The sequence below is a fragment of the Bufo bufo genome, chromosome 4 (genome assembly GCF_905171765.1).
Source record: "Bufo bufo chromosome 4, aBufBuf1.1, whole genome shotgun sequence".
Classification (NCBI taxonomy): domain Eukaryota; kingdom Metazoa; phylum Chordata; class Amphibia; order Anura; family Bufonidae; genus Bufo; species Bufo bufo.
In genome coordinates, this window is record NC_053392.1 from 162,615,393 (window position 1) to 162,633,597 (window position 18,205).

Genomic DNA, 18,205 nt, shown 5'->3' on the forward strand with positions numbered 1-18,205 from the left:
TCACATGATCTGTCATTACATATACACACTTTTTTTTAAAGGCCCCAGAGGCTGCAACACCTAAGCAAGAGGCTTCACTAACCAAACACTGCCATGAAGACCAAGGAACTCTCCAAACAAGTAAGGGACAATGTTGTTGAGAAGTACAAGTCAGGGTTAGGTTTTAAAAAAAAATCTAAATCTTTGATGATCCCTAGGAGCACCATCAAATCTATCATAACCAAATGGAAAGAACATGGCACAACTGCAAAACCTGCCAAGAGACGGCCGCCCACCAAAACTCACGGACCGGGCAAGGAGGCCGTTAATCAGAGAGGCAGCACAGAGACCTAAGGTAACCCTGGAGGAGCTGCAGAGTTCCACAGCAGAGACTGAAGTATCTGTACATAGGATGACAACAAGCCGTACGCTCCATGGAGTTGGGCTTTATGGCAGAGTTGCCAGAAGAAAGCCATTACTTTCAGCAAAAAACAAAAAGGCACGTTGTGAGTTTGTGAAAAGGCATGTGGGAGACTCCCAAAATGTATGGAGGAAGGTGCTCTGGTCTGATGAGACTAAAATTGAACTTTTCGGCCATCAAAGAAAAACGCTATGTCTGGCGCAAACCCAACACATCACATCACCCAAAGAACACCATCCCCACAGTGAAACATGGTGGTGGCAGCATCATGCTGGGGGGATGGGACTGTGAAACTGGTCAGAGTTGAGGGAAAGATGGATGGTGCTAAATACAGGGATATTCTTGAGCAAAACCTGTACCACTCTGTGCGTGATTTGAAGCTAGGACAGAGGTTCACCTTCCAGCAGGACAATGACCCCAAACACACTGCTAAAGCAACACTTGAGTGATTTAAGAGGAAACATATAAATGTGTTGGAATGGCCTAGTCAAAGCCCAGATCTCAATTCAATAGAAAATCTGTGGTCAGACTTAAAGATTGCTGTTCACAAGCACAAACCATCCGACTTGAAGGAGCTGGAACAGTTTTGCAAGGAGGAATGGGCAAAAATCCCAGTGGTAAGATGTGGCAAGCTCATAGAGACTTATCCAAAGCAACTTGGAGCTGTGATTGCCGCAAAAGGTGGCTCTACAAAGTATTGAATTTAGGGGGGTGAATAGTTATGCACATTGACTTTTTCTGTTATTTTGTCCTATTTGTTGTTTGCTTCACAATAAAAATAAAAAAATCTTCAAAGTTGTGGGCATGTTCTGTAAATTAAATGATGCACGTCCTTAAACAATCACTATTCACATGTTAATTCCAGGTTGCGAGGCCCCAAAATACGAAAAAAGTAAAGGGGGTGAATACTTTTGCAAAGTATGGCACTGGTCTACTGGGAGCGCAGTACCCGTGTCATTGCAGCGGATTTCAACACTCGGCACCATAACAGACCACCTATACACTACGGCACAGGTGGCAATTTGCTTGCCAAGTTTCCCCAAATAGGTTCTGTGTTGGACCTGCTCAGAATGCTGCATACATTAGAGAAGAGCTCTTGGTGTCCGTGGCTACAATGAAGAAAGGAACCTTCACCAATCTGGATGAAGGAGTTTTAACTCTGAAATGCATTATCTGTGGACAATGTATCACAAATAAAAAAATTACTATCTGCCATTAGTTCTCTTTTTTTTTCTAATGCCATCTGGTTTGGTGAATCGGGTAGCATACTATCATGCTTATAAGATTCCTTTCATTGACTTTGACTTTCATTGACACTGAACTGTCAAGTCAGGACAAGGGATAGGCATATCTATATATAGTGCTTATATTCATTGTCATATTTGCCTACTGTCCCTTCTGGATATTATTTGCCAAAAACAAGACTGAATCCACTATTCACATTGGTATTACTAAGGTGTGTGTTATTCTGAATTTAATAGAATTGAAAACTAATCTTATGCAGTGGTTACTCCATCCCGTTTGAGGCAGAGTGGCTGGTTGTGCCCCCATGGCATCCAACACCCAAGGTGCAAGGCTGTCATCGGCCCATATCTATGTCCCTGAGAACAACTCTTTACTACTGTGAGTGGAGTAATCCTGCATATCCAGTGTCCAACATGATAACAAACCTATTAATCATCATAACTTCACTATCTTTTCACATTTGCACATTTGTTTTGCATGCCACAATTTTTATAATTGCATTGAACCAAAAACAAAACCTTAAAAAGTCTCCTGTAAATTCATTCTACAAAGACAAATGTACAAAACACACAGGGGACATTTAAGAATACTCTCAAGGCCTATTTAAAGGGTCAAACATTGACTTATAGGATAGCTGCCTTACATCTGGTGGCATTAGAGGCAGAGCTTAAGAGCTCATTTGCATCCCTTTCTTCCCAGAATTCCAGAGGAGCATGATTGGCCTATAAGTCTCATGCGGATTAAGGTGCTCTCCCAAGGAGAGATAGTACCCCCCAAATGTACAAGGGTGTCAAACAGTAGACAAAAGATAGCACTGCAAACACTAATATTAACCCATTGTGTCGGCCCATAAAGAGATTAAAGATATAAAAATCATCTTCCAGGAGTTTATGAACTTGATAACATTTGCTTTTATCTGATATCTGATATAAGCAATAAATACAGTATATGCACATGAAACCACATTCTGTATTATGGGCATTTGTGTTACAGCTGTCCCAAATGCCCTCAGAGAACTCAAGACAAGTATCAGGGCATAGAAATGTCAATGCACATCTTTTACTCACGTCACTCGCAGAGAATGTGCTCTATATGCCGGTTGTAAAGGTTCTGTCTTTAAGTATTTAAGATCACTGAATGGGTAGAAGGTGCCCGGCCCGCTGATCATTTACGATTTCTGCCGTTCGCTGTTACGGTTGCATTATATTATGATGCACTATTTACGTTACAATGTTCCGTGCCTTTAATGGTCCACATGTAGTGTCCCACTAGGTGAAGGTGGGCACTGCACAAAAGGGGTTAATGTGTCTCTATTACATTTAATGTTATGTGTATGCATTTCCCTGTGTTAGCTGGGTGTCAGGCCTGTCAGGGTGTAGTTTAGCCTCCCAGATGTTAAAGGGAGCTAGAGAGCCCTAGATATATATAGGAAGGCCCAGACAGGGGAGTGGTAGTTCATTCCAGGGGACTAGAGGAGTTACTTCGTCCACCTGAAGCTCCTGAGGCTAGGATTAGCTCAGTAGAGACACCCCAGTTGCAGGACAGCACCTCCTGGGAGAAACCTGCAGTTACCCTCAAGCCGAGTAAGGACAATACCAGGTCAGATAAGTACCCTGATGGGCAGAGGTTCTATAAAGTAAAGCCAGCGCCAATACTGGAGGAAGGATTTATATACCAAGGATTAAAGCCAGCATTTAGGCATCCGGGCCTTGGGATCCAGCCAGCTAGAATAGCTGAAGGGAATAGAGCAGCATTGTACTGTAAAGCATCAACCGTTGTGCCCTCCAAGTATCTTGCATGATTAATACCTGCCACTATTTAAAGTCTACCTGCTTGTGAAGTATTGTTCAAGGGACTGCGTTATCATCACTATCAACTGTAACTGTATGTACAAAGTTGGACTGTGTTCACCAAGTAAAGCAACGTTTGGTTTATCCACTGAGTACTCAGTTATTCCTCCTATAAATCGGTGTGCCACCGTTACAGGCACTGGCGTCACGAATCCAACAGGGACCTTGCCCCAGGCACTAAAAATACCTGTAACATCCAGGGCACCTCATCCACCATCAGGCCTGGTCCCTATAAACAGAGTGTGCCCCAGAGGAACTGTGTCTACCTCTCCTTCACTGCCGCATGCCTGCCCAGGGTTCTCCAATACAGTGAGCAACCCTCGATTGCCTATAACCGTGACCTCGCTTCGCTATACCCTGCAGGTCTGGCGTGCTGCACACAGAGGTGCTGCATTCATGACGACTGTGTCGCACTGCTGTTGAAATGCTATATGGGGTACTGTGAAGGCTGTTGCACTGGTTGAAAGGTCACTGCTTTGAACATGCAGACACTGGTGGGGTGCCACAGCGTTCCTGAGAAGGAGGACCAGTTCAGATATGCGAGTTGTTTGCACCTTTAGTAGTTTGCTGGCATGTAATAGAGACACTGAAGGCTGCTAGTGTAGAACCTGATTGCATGGAGGATGCAGAACCTGAGAGAGGCGCTGGGTCAGGGGAGGCGAATGCATCTTGTAGGGAGAGCACGGTAGAAACTGGTATTTTGTTGCGGTGTAGTACTGTAGCTAGGGGTTTCTCAGGAGGCGCCCAGTGAGTGATTTCAGGTCTGAGGCTGGGGTGACTGGCTAATGCCTCATGCACAGGACTGGAAGTATTTGCTGTCCACAAACCGCGGATCCACAAAATATGGAAGTGGTTCTTGTGTCTTCTGCATTTTTTGTGGACCCATTAACTTCAGTGGTCAGTGGTCTGCATTTTGCTGAAAAATATCGGACATGTTCTACCACTTGCGGAATGGACATACGTATATGAAAAACACACAGATGATGTTGTGCTTTCCGCATCCATATGTCTTTTCTGCAAAGGATAGAACATGTCCTATACTTGTCTTCAAAATGCAGACCGCTGACCCACTGAAGTCAATCAGTCTGCAAAAAAATGTAGAGGGCCCACAGACCGCCTCTGTATTTTGCGAATCCGTGTTTTGTGGACCGTTGTGTGCATGAGGCCTTATGCAAATTTGTGACGTAAGAGACAATAGGCAGTGACCTTTAGGCCTCTTTCACACGGGCGTTGCGGAAAAATGTGCGGGTGCGTTGCGGGAACACCCGCGATTTTTCCGCGCGAGTGCAAAACATTGTAATGCGTTTTGCACTCGCGTGAGAAAAATCGCGCGTGTTTGGTACCCAAAACCGAACTTCTTCACAGAAGTTCGGGCTTGGGATCGGTGTTCTGTAAATAGTATTATTTTCCCTTATAACATGGTTATAAGGGAAAATAATAGCATTCTGAATACAGAATGCTAAGTAAAACAGGGCTGGAGGGGTTAAAAAAAATAAAAAATCATTTAACTCACCTTAATCCACTTGCTCGCGATGCCCGTCATCTCCGTCTGACTCTTTTACTGTAAAGGACCTGTGGAGAGCATTAACTATAGTTTAAGGACCTGGGATGACGTCACTCCGGTCATCACATGGTACGTCACATGATCTTTTACCATGGTGAATCACCATGGTAAAAGATCATGTGACGTACCATGTGATGACCGGAGTGACGTCATCCCAGGTCCTTAAACTATAGTTAATGCTCTCCACAGGTCCTTTACAGTAAAAGAGTCAGACGGAGATGACGGCCATCGCGAGCAAGTGGATTAAGGTGAGTTAAATGATTTTTTATTTTTTTTAACCCCTCCAGCCCTGTTTTACTATGCATTCTGTATTCAGAATGCTATTATTTTCCCTTATAACCATGTTATAAGGGAAATAATAAGGTTAGGGTCTCCATCCCGATCGTCTCCTAGCAACCGTGCGTGAAAATCGCACCGCATCCGCACTTGCTTGCGGATGCTTGCGATTTTCACGCAACCCCATTCATTTCTATGGGGCTGCGTTACGTGAAAAACGCACAAAGAGGAGCATGCTGCGATTTTCACGCAACGCTAAAGTGATGCGTGAAAATCACCGCTCGTGTGCACAGCCCCATAGAAATGAATGGGTCGGTATTCAGTGCGGGTGCAATGCGTTCACCTCCCGCATCGCATCCGCGCGGAATACTCGCTCGTGTGAAAGGGGCCTTAGAGTCTCCTAGTAAAAGTAAAGACCAACATGAAGGACGTTTACTGTCTTCTGCCCCCCAGCTTTGATGCCACAGCTCTAACTTCATGTGGCCATGTTCTGTCCATGTTTGGGAGCAGCTATCTGTACAAGCAGGTGGTTTTAAAAATGAATCTAAACAAGGCTAAGCTCAGCTCACATATCACTAATGACAATTTCCGCAGCGTTTTACGGATTGTTACAGCATAATATCTTAAAACCACACATCGACATACTGGCCATAAAAATATAATAAAATGTATTTTAACTCACAAAATCTGGTTGAATTACCTTTTAGGCTACTTTCACAGTAGGGCTTTTTGTGGATCCATCATGGATCTGCAAAAACGCTTCCGCTACAATAATACAGCCGCATGCATCCGTCATGAACGGATCTGGTTGTATTATGTTTTCTATAGCCATGACGGATCCATCTTGAACACTATTGAAAGTCAATTGGAGACGGATCCGTTTTCTATTGTGTCAGAGAAATCGGATCGGTCCCCATTGACTTACATTGTGTGCCAGGACAGATCCATTTGGCTCCGCTTCCAGAGCGGAATGGTGACTGAACGGCGGCAAACTGATGCATTCTGAGCGGATCCTTTCCCATTCAGAATGCATTAAGAAAAATGACCCGTTTTGGACCGCTTTTGAGAGCCCATGACGGATCTCAGAAACGGAAAGCTAAACCGCTAGTGTGAAAGTACCCTTACCCATACACTTGAATATGTTTGAATGGTTGTGCTTGCATTTTGTGCTAGTTATTTTCAGAACGTGATCAATGGATAAGCTTGTTGTGTGATATGGTGCCTCGGGTTATTCAGTATTACGGTATGTTAAAAAGTGTAAAATTTCATAAGATGTCCCTAATGCCTTAATAAATGTTTTTCTAATATTCTTTATTAATTCATTTTGTATTTTTATTAGACTTTTCCCTACTAAAGCGCACCATTCGCTGTGTGCTTAAAACTCAGTTCTCTGTACACCGCTGAGCAGCGGTGTGAGGAGTACGGACATGAAATTTAATGGGGCATGGGGCCTCTGCAGCAGGGAGTACAGGCAGGAGCACATATTGCTGCTCCTGCCCATGCACAACGGAGGTTTACTAACTCCTGGGCATAGCACATGAGTACCTTGTAACCATGTATTATGCCAGGATTAGCTGAGTGGAGCGGCTCCTACTTCTGCCTACTCCACTAAGCTAATATTCCTGCATGTCAGCTCTTAGTTTAGCGGAATAGTCAGAAGTAGGAGCTGCTCCACTCAGCTAATCCTGGCATAGTTCATGGTTACAGGGTACTCATGTGCTATGCCAGGAGTTAGTAATCCTCCGGAGGGCATGGCCAGGAGCAGCAATATGCGCTCCTGCCCATACTCACTGTGCTCCTGCCCATACTCACTGCTTATGCGTCCCCATTCATAAGCTTCACAGTCAGCGGTGTACAGAGAACTGAGTTTTAAGCGCACAGGGAATGGTGCACTTTAGCTAGGGAAAAGTCTAATAAAATTACAAAATTAATGAATAAAATATATTTAAAGGGAACCTGTCACCGTGCTTTTGTGTATAGAGCTGAGGACATGGGTTGCTAGATGGCTGCTAGCACATCTGCAATACCCAGTCCCCATAGCTCTGTGTGCTTTTATTGTGTAAAAAAAGTGATTTGATACATATGCAAATTACCCTGAGATGAGTCCTGTACGTGAGATGAGTCAGGGACAGGACTCATCTCAGGTTAATTTGCATATCTATCAAATCGTTTTTTTTTACACAATAAAAGCACACAGAGCTATGGGGACTGGGTATTGTGGATGTGCTAGGGGCCATCTAGCAACCCATGTCCTCAGCTCTATACACAAAATCCCGGTGACAGGTTCCCTTTAAAAAACTTTTATTAGAGCATTAAGGACATCTTTTAAAAATTTAACACAAAGGTGTAGTTACTCTTTAAGGAATAGTTACATTTATACACTCTTACAATTACAAATGGCCCTTTCAAGGCAACCATAATGCTGATGTGGCCCTCGGTGAAAATGAGTTTGACACCCTTGCAGTTCTGGACTAAAGTATATGTTGTGTAGACTAGAAAAACAGTAACCATCACAACCACATGTATGATCAATTTATTTTCTTCTCTCTTTAACTTACTACACGCAGATTACTCACCAAGACAAACTCCTCAAAATCTATCTTCCCATCTTTATTGCTGTCAGCGGCTGCAAATATTTTCTCAATAATCTCTCGCACCCGGTAGCCAGGAAGTGGAAGGTTGGCTTCCTTGAACAAATCTTGGAGTTCGTAATCATTGACATATCCACTGTTGTCAGCATCTGCAGTAAGGAAATACAGTGTTGTAATAGTAGCAGTGACATTAAAACTAAAAAACTCAACACAGCTAAGCAGTGAAAGGCTATGGACGCCTTTGGGGATTTTTTTTTTTTTACTGAAATACATGTATTTTTGGGCTAAAAATCAACTGGTAATTTTAATCACTTCTGCATCTTCTAAGTATCACAGTACATAGCAGCCTGCAGATCGACATTCACAGTCAGATCCATCAGATTGGCTGTCTGAGGGCTCAGTCTGTAGCCCGTCTCTGACAATTTTCTGTCTGCACTGTTGCTCCGATTGGCTGATCAATGACAGAGGATCAGCTTCGGCTTCGGAGCTGTGACTGCGCAGGTGCCGGTGGTAGCAGTGCCTGTGCAGTTGCAGATCCAAATCCAAAGCTGATCCTCTGTCATTGATCTGCTAATTGGAGCAGTGAAACAAGCAGGAAATTGTCACGGTCAGGTTAAATGTCTGGCCTGTCAATCTAGTTGCAGGTGGGTGATTCATTTCCCGCGGGGACAGCCTCTAACAGGTGAAAAAGTCCTGGTGATGCGATTAACTGATTGATTAGAATTGATTCACTCACTACTCTAAAAGCTCATTCACACGAACGTGTGCTGCCAGTTGCCTTATTGCGGACTGCATTTGCTGATCTGCAATACACGGCTCCGTTCTGTGTGCATTCCGCATCACAGATGCGGACCCATTCACTTCAATTGGTCCACAAATCCGGAGATGCGGAACGGAAGCTCGGTACGGAACACTACGGAAGCACTACGGAGTGCTTCCTGGGGTTCTGTTCCGTGCCTCTGCACCGCAAAAAGATAGAACTTGCTCTATCTTTTTGCGGAACACAAATCTCAGACCCATTCAAGTTTGTGTGATCGTGTGAACAAGCCCTAAGATGAAGAAATGTACAAGTTTTGTTTCTTTAGTTCCTATACACACAATTTGTCTCCATCCTATACTGCAGCTGTATTTCCTTCCATTTGTCCCCTACTTCATGTTAACATAGGCTTGGTAAATTAGCAAGGAGTAAAGGACAGATAGAAGGGAGTATCACTGCAGGATTAGGCTACATGCACACGACCGTATGTGTTTTGCGGTCTGCAAATTGCGGAACCGCAAAAAAACTGGATGACATCAGTATGCCATCCGTTTTTTTGCGGATCCATTGTAACACTGCCTAAAACGGACAAGAATAGGACATGTTCTAATTTTTTAGCGGGGTTACGAAATGGACATACTGATGCGGACAGCACACGGCGTGTTGGCCGCATTTTTTGCGGACCGATTAAAATGAATGGGTCCGCATCCTATCCGCAAAAAAAACGGAACGGACACGGAAACAAACAACGTTCGTGTGCATGCAGCCTTAGGCCTCATGCACACGACCGTTTTTTTTTAAGGTCCGCAAAAAACAGGGTCCGTAGGTCCGTGATCCGTGACTGTTTTTTCGTCCGTGGGTCTTCCTTGATTTTTGGAGGATCCACGGACATGAAAAAAAAAACGTTTTGGTGTCCACCTGGCCGTGCGGAGCCAAACGGATCCGTCCTGAATTACATTGCAAGTCAATGTGGACGGATCCGTTTGAAGTTGACACAATATGGTGCAATTGCAAACGGATCCGTCCCCCATTGACTTTCAATGTAAAGTCAGGAGTCCCTTTTATACCATCGGATTGGAGTTTTCTCCAATCCGATGGTATATTTTAACTTGAAGCGTCCCCATCACCATGGGAACGCCTCTATGTTAGAATATACCATCCGATTTGAGTTAGATCGTGAAACTCAGATCCGACAGTATATTCTAACACAGAGGCGTTCCCATGGTGATGGGGACGCTTCAGGTTAGAATATACTAAAAGAACTGTGTACATGACTGCCCCCTGCTGCCTGGCAGACCCCCCTCCCTCCCCCCCCTGTATTTAACTCATTGGTGGCCAGTGCGGCCCCCCCTCCCTCCCCTGTATTTAACTCATTGGTGGCCAGTGCGGCCAGCACCCCCTCCCTCCCTTGTATTTAACACATTGGTGGCCAGTGCGGCCGGCCCCCCCTCCCTCCCTTGGATTTAAGACATTGGTGGCAGTCATGCACAGTCATGTACACAGTTCAAAGTATATTCTAACTAGAAGCGTCCCCATCACGAAGTGAAAACTCAGCTCTGAAAAAGCTTTTATGCCAACGGATCTGCGGATCCGTCTGTGTGAAAGTAGCCTACGGCCACGGACGCGGATGCCAATCTTGTGTGCATCCGTATTTTTTCACGGACCCATTGACTTGAATGGGTCCCGTGAACCGTTGTCCATCAAAAAAATAGGACAGGTCATATTTTTTTGACGACAGGAAACCCGGATCACGGATGCGGCTGCAAAACGGTGCATTTTCCGATTTTTCCACTGACCCATTGAAAGTCAATGGGTCCGTGAAAAAAAACGGAACACGGCACAACGGCCACGGATGCACACAACGGTCGTGTGCATGAGGCCTTAGACTGTACAGAGATTGTCTGTTTCCATGGAGACACATTCATCTGTACAGGAGCTGTAGAAAAAATACCCTAGGAAATGTACAAAGTACAACATATTGCAAAGTTGCTTCATTTCTCCTTTTAACCCCTAGCGATTTTCCATTTTTTCATTTTCATTTGGTACTCCCAGCCGTATGAGGGCTTGTTTGTTGTGGGACAAGTTGTACTTTCTAATGGCACCATTTACAGTTGCATACAATGTAGTGGGAAGCGATAAAGCAAATTCTAAATGGTGTGGAATTATAAAAAAAAAAAAAAACACAATTCCGCCACAGTTTTATGAGTTTTGTTTTTACAGCGTTTCCTATGTAGCAAAGCAGACCTGTTACTTTCATTCTACGAGTCAATATGATTACAACAATACCACATATTGGGTTTTAATGCAAAAAATATATATAAAAACTTTGGGAAAAAACTAATTTTTTCTTTGCATCACCATATTCTTACCCCCATAACTTTTTTATTTTTATGTGTATAGAGGTGTATGAGGTCTCTTTTCTTGCGGGGTGATCTGTACTTTTCATTGATACCATTTTGGAGTGTTTATCACTTAATGATCACTTTTCACAAGTTACATTTTTTGTGGGAAGTAAAGTGACCAAAAAAAAGAAATCAGCCATTTTGAATTTTTTGGTCTGTTTTGCTGTATGAGATAAATATTTTTATATTTTAATAGTACAGGCATTTTTGCACACGGCAATGCCAATGATGAGATTTAATTGTTTATGTATTTTTGTTTTAATTTGGGTGAAAGAGGGGTTTGAATTTTTATATCTTTTATCATTTTTTAATATTTATAAAACCTTTTTTTCTCACACTTTTTGATAGTTTCCCTAGGGAACAAGAACAATCAGTCATTAGATTGATTCTCTCATAGACTCCAATGCAATGTGTTCCTATGGAGCCCTGCCACAGGCAGACACTCAATAGGGAGGAATGTTCGGCAGCTTCATATTACAAAGTACAGAGGCTGCCACACACACCATCCGGCTCCCCCGATCCTCGCTAGGGGGAGCCAGTGCACGGCCAGGAGCACGTTCCTGGTTTTTATCCTCACAGATGCCGTGGTTACATTTGGTCATGAGTAAGGATCAGCATCACATGATCCGAAACGTGTAGACATGGATTTTGCATCGGATTTTACTGTGCACATGGAAAAAACGCTGTCACTTTTTTGGAAGCTGGACATCGTCTTTAGTTTTTTAGATATTGTGTTGCGCTAGTTCCCAGTGCGGTCCATGCCTCCACATTACATTTGTTACAGGTGAGGAAAGACTCTTTGCCTTCAGTGAATGCAGAGTGCACTGCAAATGCACAACCACCTCTTCATTCTCCTTAATGGGACTGTAGGAAATAGCTGAGCCACTGCCCAGATATTTTCAGAACTCCCATTGTAGTGAATGGAGGGTGGCCACACTTGGGCAGTGAACTCTCCTTCACTTTGTGGAACGGTCTGTTTTGGAGATTGGTGGGGCCCACACCTATCTGACATTTGTGGCATATCCTAGCTATATGCCATCAATGTCTGGCGTCAGTTATGTGTTTTTTTTTAACCACATAGCTCCCTTTAATGCCACCTTCCTTCTGATTCCAGCAATGTCATTTTTATCTTTCTATATCCCGCTATGGTACCAGATATGCTACCTGGCAGCCAAGGTACAGTGAGGCGGAGACCACATCTGTCCTCCGCAGCCATTGTCTCCTGCATTGCTTTGACACCGTTCAATCAGAGCGGACAGACCCGCTGATCTCACGAGACAGTCACTGTAAAGGATTCAGGTCTTCAGCATACTCAGAGGCTGTCTGCTCTGACTGATGCAGGAGACACCTGAGGACAGAAGTGGTTGTCTTTCTCTCTGTAACTTGGCTGCCAGTTAGTATGTTTGGTGCTAAAACAGAGTGAGGGCCATAGAGGGACAACTGGGGTCCTAGAGAAATAAAAATGGCATCACTAGATTTGTGAAGAAAGTAGGATTAAGGGAAGGTATGTGGTTAAAAAAAATAAAAACATGACAGGTCCTCCTTAACAAATCTGACATATTTTATGGCAACGCTCCATAAATTAAAACTGCCAAGTTGGGCATAAGAGTGGTGGATAGAAGACATGTCCCACAGTCGGTGGTTCTCCATAATTCATTTGCAGCACTCTCAGAATGTAAGGACAACATGGATATGGACTCAAGCACAGAGGGTGAGAAACCATCGACTCCTATGTCTAATGTATGCAACAAAAAAGATAAAGTGAAGTCTCAAAGGATGCAGCTGTTGCTGGGTGATTCAATCATAAGAAGTGTGGAGCTTAAAGAAAATGGTTTTGTGAGATGTCTCCCTGGGGCTACTGCTAGAAGAGATAGAAGACGTATTATTAATATTGTTAAGCAAGCAAAGCAGGAAGGGGACGTGGATGTTCTTGTCCATCTAGGGACAAATGACCTGGCTTGCAATGAAGTGTCAGAGGTGAAAAAATCTTTTATCACACTTGGTAATGACGTACAGGATTTTGCATCCACCATTTCATTTTCTGAAGTTCTGCCTGTGCATAATGTTCAGAATGATAGGCAGAGGCGCATAAAGGAGTTCAACATATGGCTTGGTAAATGGTGTCAAGAGCAAGGATTTGGCTTTGTTTCTCATGATAGCTCTACTTGAAATAGAAAGGAACTGTACAAAAAAGATGGTTTGCATCTTTCTCTCAAAGGAACAAATGTACTTAGTGAACAACTCCAAGAATTTGCGAAAGAGTATTTAAACTAGGAAGGGGGGGGCAAAAGAGTGAAAATAAAAGAGTCCAATTGCCCCCCGAAACAATGCCAGAACAGGTCAGAAGCACAGAGGTTAAGAAATGATAAGCTCAGAGTCCTTTCTACAAATGCTCGCAGTTTAGGTAAAAAAATCTATGAACTTGGGTCAATAATGGCATCTGAGAATGTAGATTTAGTGGCTGTTACGGAGACATGGTTTAATGAAAGAAATGACTGGGACATAACCATACCAGGGTACTCTTTATACAGAAGAGACAGAGAAGGCAAGAAAGGAGGAGGAGTGGCCCTGTATGTGAAAGATAGCATTAAATCTAACCTAATACAAGTTGGTGAGGCCAACATAGAGTCAGTTTGGGTTACGTTGCAGTTTGCTAACCATGCAGTAACTCGTGTAGGTGTGATATATAGACCACCTGGTCAAGTTAAAGAACTAGATGATTTACTAGTTGAAGAAATAGCTAAAATGACAATGAAAGGAGAAGTTATCATTATGGGAGATTTCAATCTTCCAGATATAAACTGGAAAACCAAAATAGCAAGTTCTACCAGGAGTACAGATATTCTAAATTCCCTACTGGGGTTATCTCTACAACAAGTGGTTGAGGAGCCAACCCGGAGGGAGGCCATTTTGGATTTGGTATTCACAAACGGGGATTCAGTATATGATGTCATTGTAGGCGAAACCTTGGGATCTAGTGATCACCAGTCAGTGTGGTTTAATATAAGAACTGTGAAAGAGTCCCACCACACAAAAACAAAAGTTTTAGATTTTAGAAAAACAGACTTTTCAAAAATGAAATTAGTCATAAATGAGTCCTTATCAGACTGGAACGGATTACATGGAGTCCAGGAGAAATGGGACTACTTAAAAGGTGCATTATTGAAGGCAACAGAAAATTGCATTAGACTTGTCAGTAAAAGCAAAAAAAGGAGGAGACCAATGTAGTACTCAGCAGAAGTGGCCCAAATCATTAAAAATAAAAAGCTAGCATTTTGTAATTATAAAAAAACCAGAGCAATGAAGATAAGGAAATCTACAAGATTAGGCAGAGAGAGGCCAAGCAAGTTATAAGAACTTCTAAAGCGCAGGCAGAAGAAAAACTAGCTCAGTCTATGAAAAAAGGGGATAAGACATTCTTCAGATATATAAATGAAAAAAGGAAATTAAAACAAGGAATAACTAAATTAAAAACAAAGGACGGAAGGTATGTAGAAGAGAATAAAGGGCTAGCCGACTGCCTTAATGAATACTTCTGTTCAGTTTTTACAAAAGAAAAAGGAGAAGGACCTCCACTAGAAAGAATGACTATTAAATCGTTTGATGCATGTATCTTTACAGAGGAAGATGTTCTAAGTTTGCTGTCTAAGGTGAAGACAGATAAGTCACAGGGGCCTGATGAGATACACCTAAAATTATTAAAAGAGCTTAGTGGTGAGCTGGCAAAAACCGTTAACAGATTTATTTAACCAATCATTAGTATCAGGAGTCGTCCCGGAAGATTGGAAATTGGCAAATGTCGTGCCCATTCACAAGAAAGGTAGTAGGGAGGAATCGAGCAACTATAGACCAGTGAGTCTGACATCAATAGTAGGCAAATTAATGGAAACCCTATTAAAGGATAGGATTGTGGAACATCTAAAATCCCATGGATTGCAAGATGAAAAACAACATGGGTTTACTTCAGGGAGATCATGTCAAACAAATCTTATAGATTTTTTTGACTGGGTGAATAAAATAATAGACGGTGGAGGTGCAGTAGACATCGCATATCTAGATTTTAGTAAGGCTTTTGACACTGTCCCACATAGAAGACTTATCAATAAACTGCAGTCATTGAGCATGGACTCCCATATTGTTGAGTGGATTAGGCAGTGGCTGAGTGACAGACAACAGAGGGTTGTAGTCAATGGAGAACATTCAAAACAAGGTAATGTTACCAGTGGGGTTCCACAGGGATCTGTACTGGGACCGATTTTGTTTAATATCTTCATAAGTGATATTGCAAAAGGCCTCGCTGGTAAGGTTTGTCTTTTTGCTGATGACACAAAGATATGTAACAGGGTTGATGTTCCTGGAGGGAAACGCCAAATGGAAAAGGATTTAGGAAAACTAGAAGAATGGTCAGAACTCTGGAAACTGAAATTTAATGTGGATAAGTGCCAGATAATGCACCTGGGGCGTAAAAACCCAAGGGCAGAATATAGAATATTTGACACAGTCCTGACCTCAGTATCTGAGGAAAGGGATTTAGGAGTAATTATTTCAGAAGACTTAAAGGTGGGAAGACAATGTAATAGAGCAGCACGAAATGCCAGCAGAATGCTTGGATGTATAGGGAGAGGTATAAGCAGTAGAAAGAGTGAAGTGCTTATGCCGCTGTACAGAACACTGGTGAGACCTCACTTGGAGTATTGTGCGCAGTACTGGAGGCCATATCTCCAGAAGGATATAGATACTCTAGAGAGAGTTCAGAGAAGAGCTACTAAACTAGTACATGGATTGCAGGATAAAACTTACCAGGAAAGGTTAAAGGACCTTAATATGTATAGCTTGGAAGAAAGAAGAGACAGAGGGGATATGATAGAAACTTTTAAATACATAAAGAGAATCAACTCTGTAAAGGAAGAGAGCATATTTAAAAGAAGAAAAACTACCACAAGAGGACACAGTTTTAAATTAGAGGGGCAAAGGTTTAAAAGTAATATAAGGAAGTATTACTTTACTGAGAGAGTAGTGGATGCATGGAATAGCCTTCCTGCAGAAGTGGTAGCTGCAAATACAGTGAAGGGGTTTAAGCATGCATGGGATAGGCATAAGGCCATCCTTCATATAAGATAGGGCCGGGGGCTATCCATAGTATTCAGTATATTGGGCAGACTAGATGGGCCAAATGGTTCTTATCTGCCGACACATTCTATGTTTCTAAGAAACAACTAAAACCCATTTTAGCCAGAATTCTGGAGTTTTTGGTTACTAGAAAATCTACCCAATATTGCCACATAGCTGATTTTTCCACTAACCCGAAATTCATCTGCACATACTGTATTCTCACATATTGCTCATGGATTTCAACCTTTTGCATAGCAATGGGTGAAACCAGCAACAGCTCTGTGTTAGAATAGAGCAAGCTGTATGCTCTTAAGGAGAATCTGTCACCACAAAATGTAGTGAAATCTACAGGCAGCCTGTTATAGAGCAGGAGGAGCTGAGCATATTGATGTATAGTTTTGTGGGGAAAGATCCAGTAATACTTGTAATTTATACATTTAAATAGCTGTACATGCGGAGGTGTTATCAGTGATTGAGAGCATTCTCTGTGTAAGTGTAAATACAGAGATAGCAGTCGGTCACTGATAGCTGTACACAGGGAAGGTATTATCAGTGATTGATAGCATTCTCTGTGTAAGTGGGTATACAGAGATAGCTGTCAGTCACTGATAGCTGTACACAGGGGAGGTGTTATCAGTGATTGATAGCATTCTCTGTGTCCTGCCCTGTGAGTGATCTGAGAAGATCTGTCAGACTTGCTGCACGTGAATCTATCTGACAGATTGCTTTGTTGTGGCTTTGGGCTGGATCCCACCCCCTCACAGGTTCTGCTCATTAGTTAGTTAGTGATGCTATTTATACCTGCCTCTCACTATAGCCCTTGCGGTTTATAGTTTCTCCTGGAGTTCTCTGCTAGTGTTTTGTGGATCTCCTGCTCCCAGTTCGTCTTCAGTTAAGTCCTCCTTCCTTCCCTTCTGTTGTTTGTACTGGCTAGGCTTTAGGTTGACGCTGGTTCCTTCATCTTGTGCATGGAACCAGTTGTCTTTTCGTCTGCTCCCTAGATGAGGGTTTGTGTCAGTTGCAGCAGGGCTTAGGTTCGAGTGCATGAACACTTCTACCATTGCGATTTGTTCATGTTGGTAGCAGTCAGGGAAAGGCTTAGGGATTGTCAGGAGGTGACCTTTCCCTGTTCCTTAGCTGTGGGGCCTAGCCTGCTGTTTTGTTTAATTTTGTTGTATTTGGTTTGCTTCCCTTCCCTCACCATCCCTGACATTATAAACCGCCCATACCATTATTTTTTTTTCCCTTGCTCTGTGCAAAATGGATGCTGTTGATGCTCTGGTTGATCGCATGAAGGGATTGTCTTTGGAGGTTGCTGACCTCCGCAATTCGGTTGCACTGTGTCAGAGATCTCTGGCGTCTGCCGCCACCAGTGTGAACCAGGTCAGACTTGAACCAAAGGTCGCTCTCCCAGATAGGTTTTCCGGGGGAAGTGATAACTTTGTCCGGTTCAGGGACTCTTGTAAATTATATTTTTGTCTATGTCCGATTTTATCTGGTGACGAAAATCAAAGAGTGGGGATTATAATTTCTCTGCTAAAAGGTGATGCTCAGTCTTGGGCTTTTCTCTGCCAATCGGTTCTCTGATCGGTGGCTGAATTATTCAGAGCCCTGGGCCTGATTTATGATGACCCAGACCGGGTCTATGGCCGAATATAAGCTGCGTAGCTTGTGTCAGGGAGAACATACGGCTGAGTCATATTGTGCAGAATTTAGAAGATGAGCGACTGACTCGGAGTGGAATTACCCTGCATTCCGTAGTCCGTTCTGTCAGGGGCTGTCTGAGAAACTAAAAGATGCCCTTGCGTTTCATGAAAATCCTGATTTTTTTTGGAGGCGGCCATAGCTCTAGCCGTAAGGATTGATAGACGTCTGAGGGAGAGGTGCAAGGTTCCCCTCAGGCAGGAGGCACTGTCATTTGGGGGCTCAAGGTGAGGCACCTTATTCCTGTCCTCCAGGAAAGTTGTTTGTTCCTTCAGAACTGCGACACAAGGTTTTTCAAGGATCA

The 18,205-nt window shown here is 43.1% G+C and overlaps 1 protein-coding gene across 1 annotated transcript in view; it reads right to left on the reverse strand.

Annotated features, from left to right (window-relative positions):
- PLS1 (plastin 1) overlaps nucleotides 1-18,205 on the reverse strand; it is a 103,621-nt gene that overhangs the window by 65,863 nt on the left and 19,553 nt on the right. Inside the window, exon 2 of the mRNA XM_040429947.1 lies at nucleotides 7,912-8,075. Coding sequence (XP_040285881.1) covers nucleotides 7,912-8,075 — 164 coding nt within the window. The remainder of the gene's footprint in view (nucleotides 1-7,911; nucleotides 8,076-18,205) is intronic.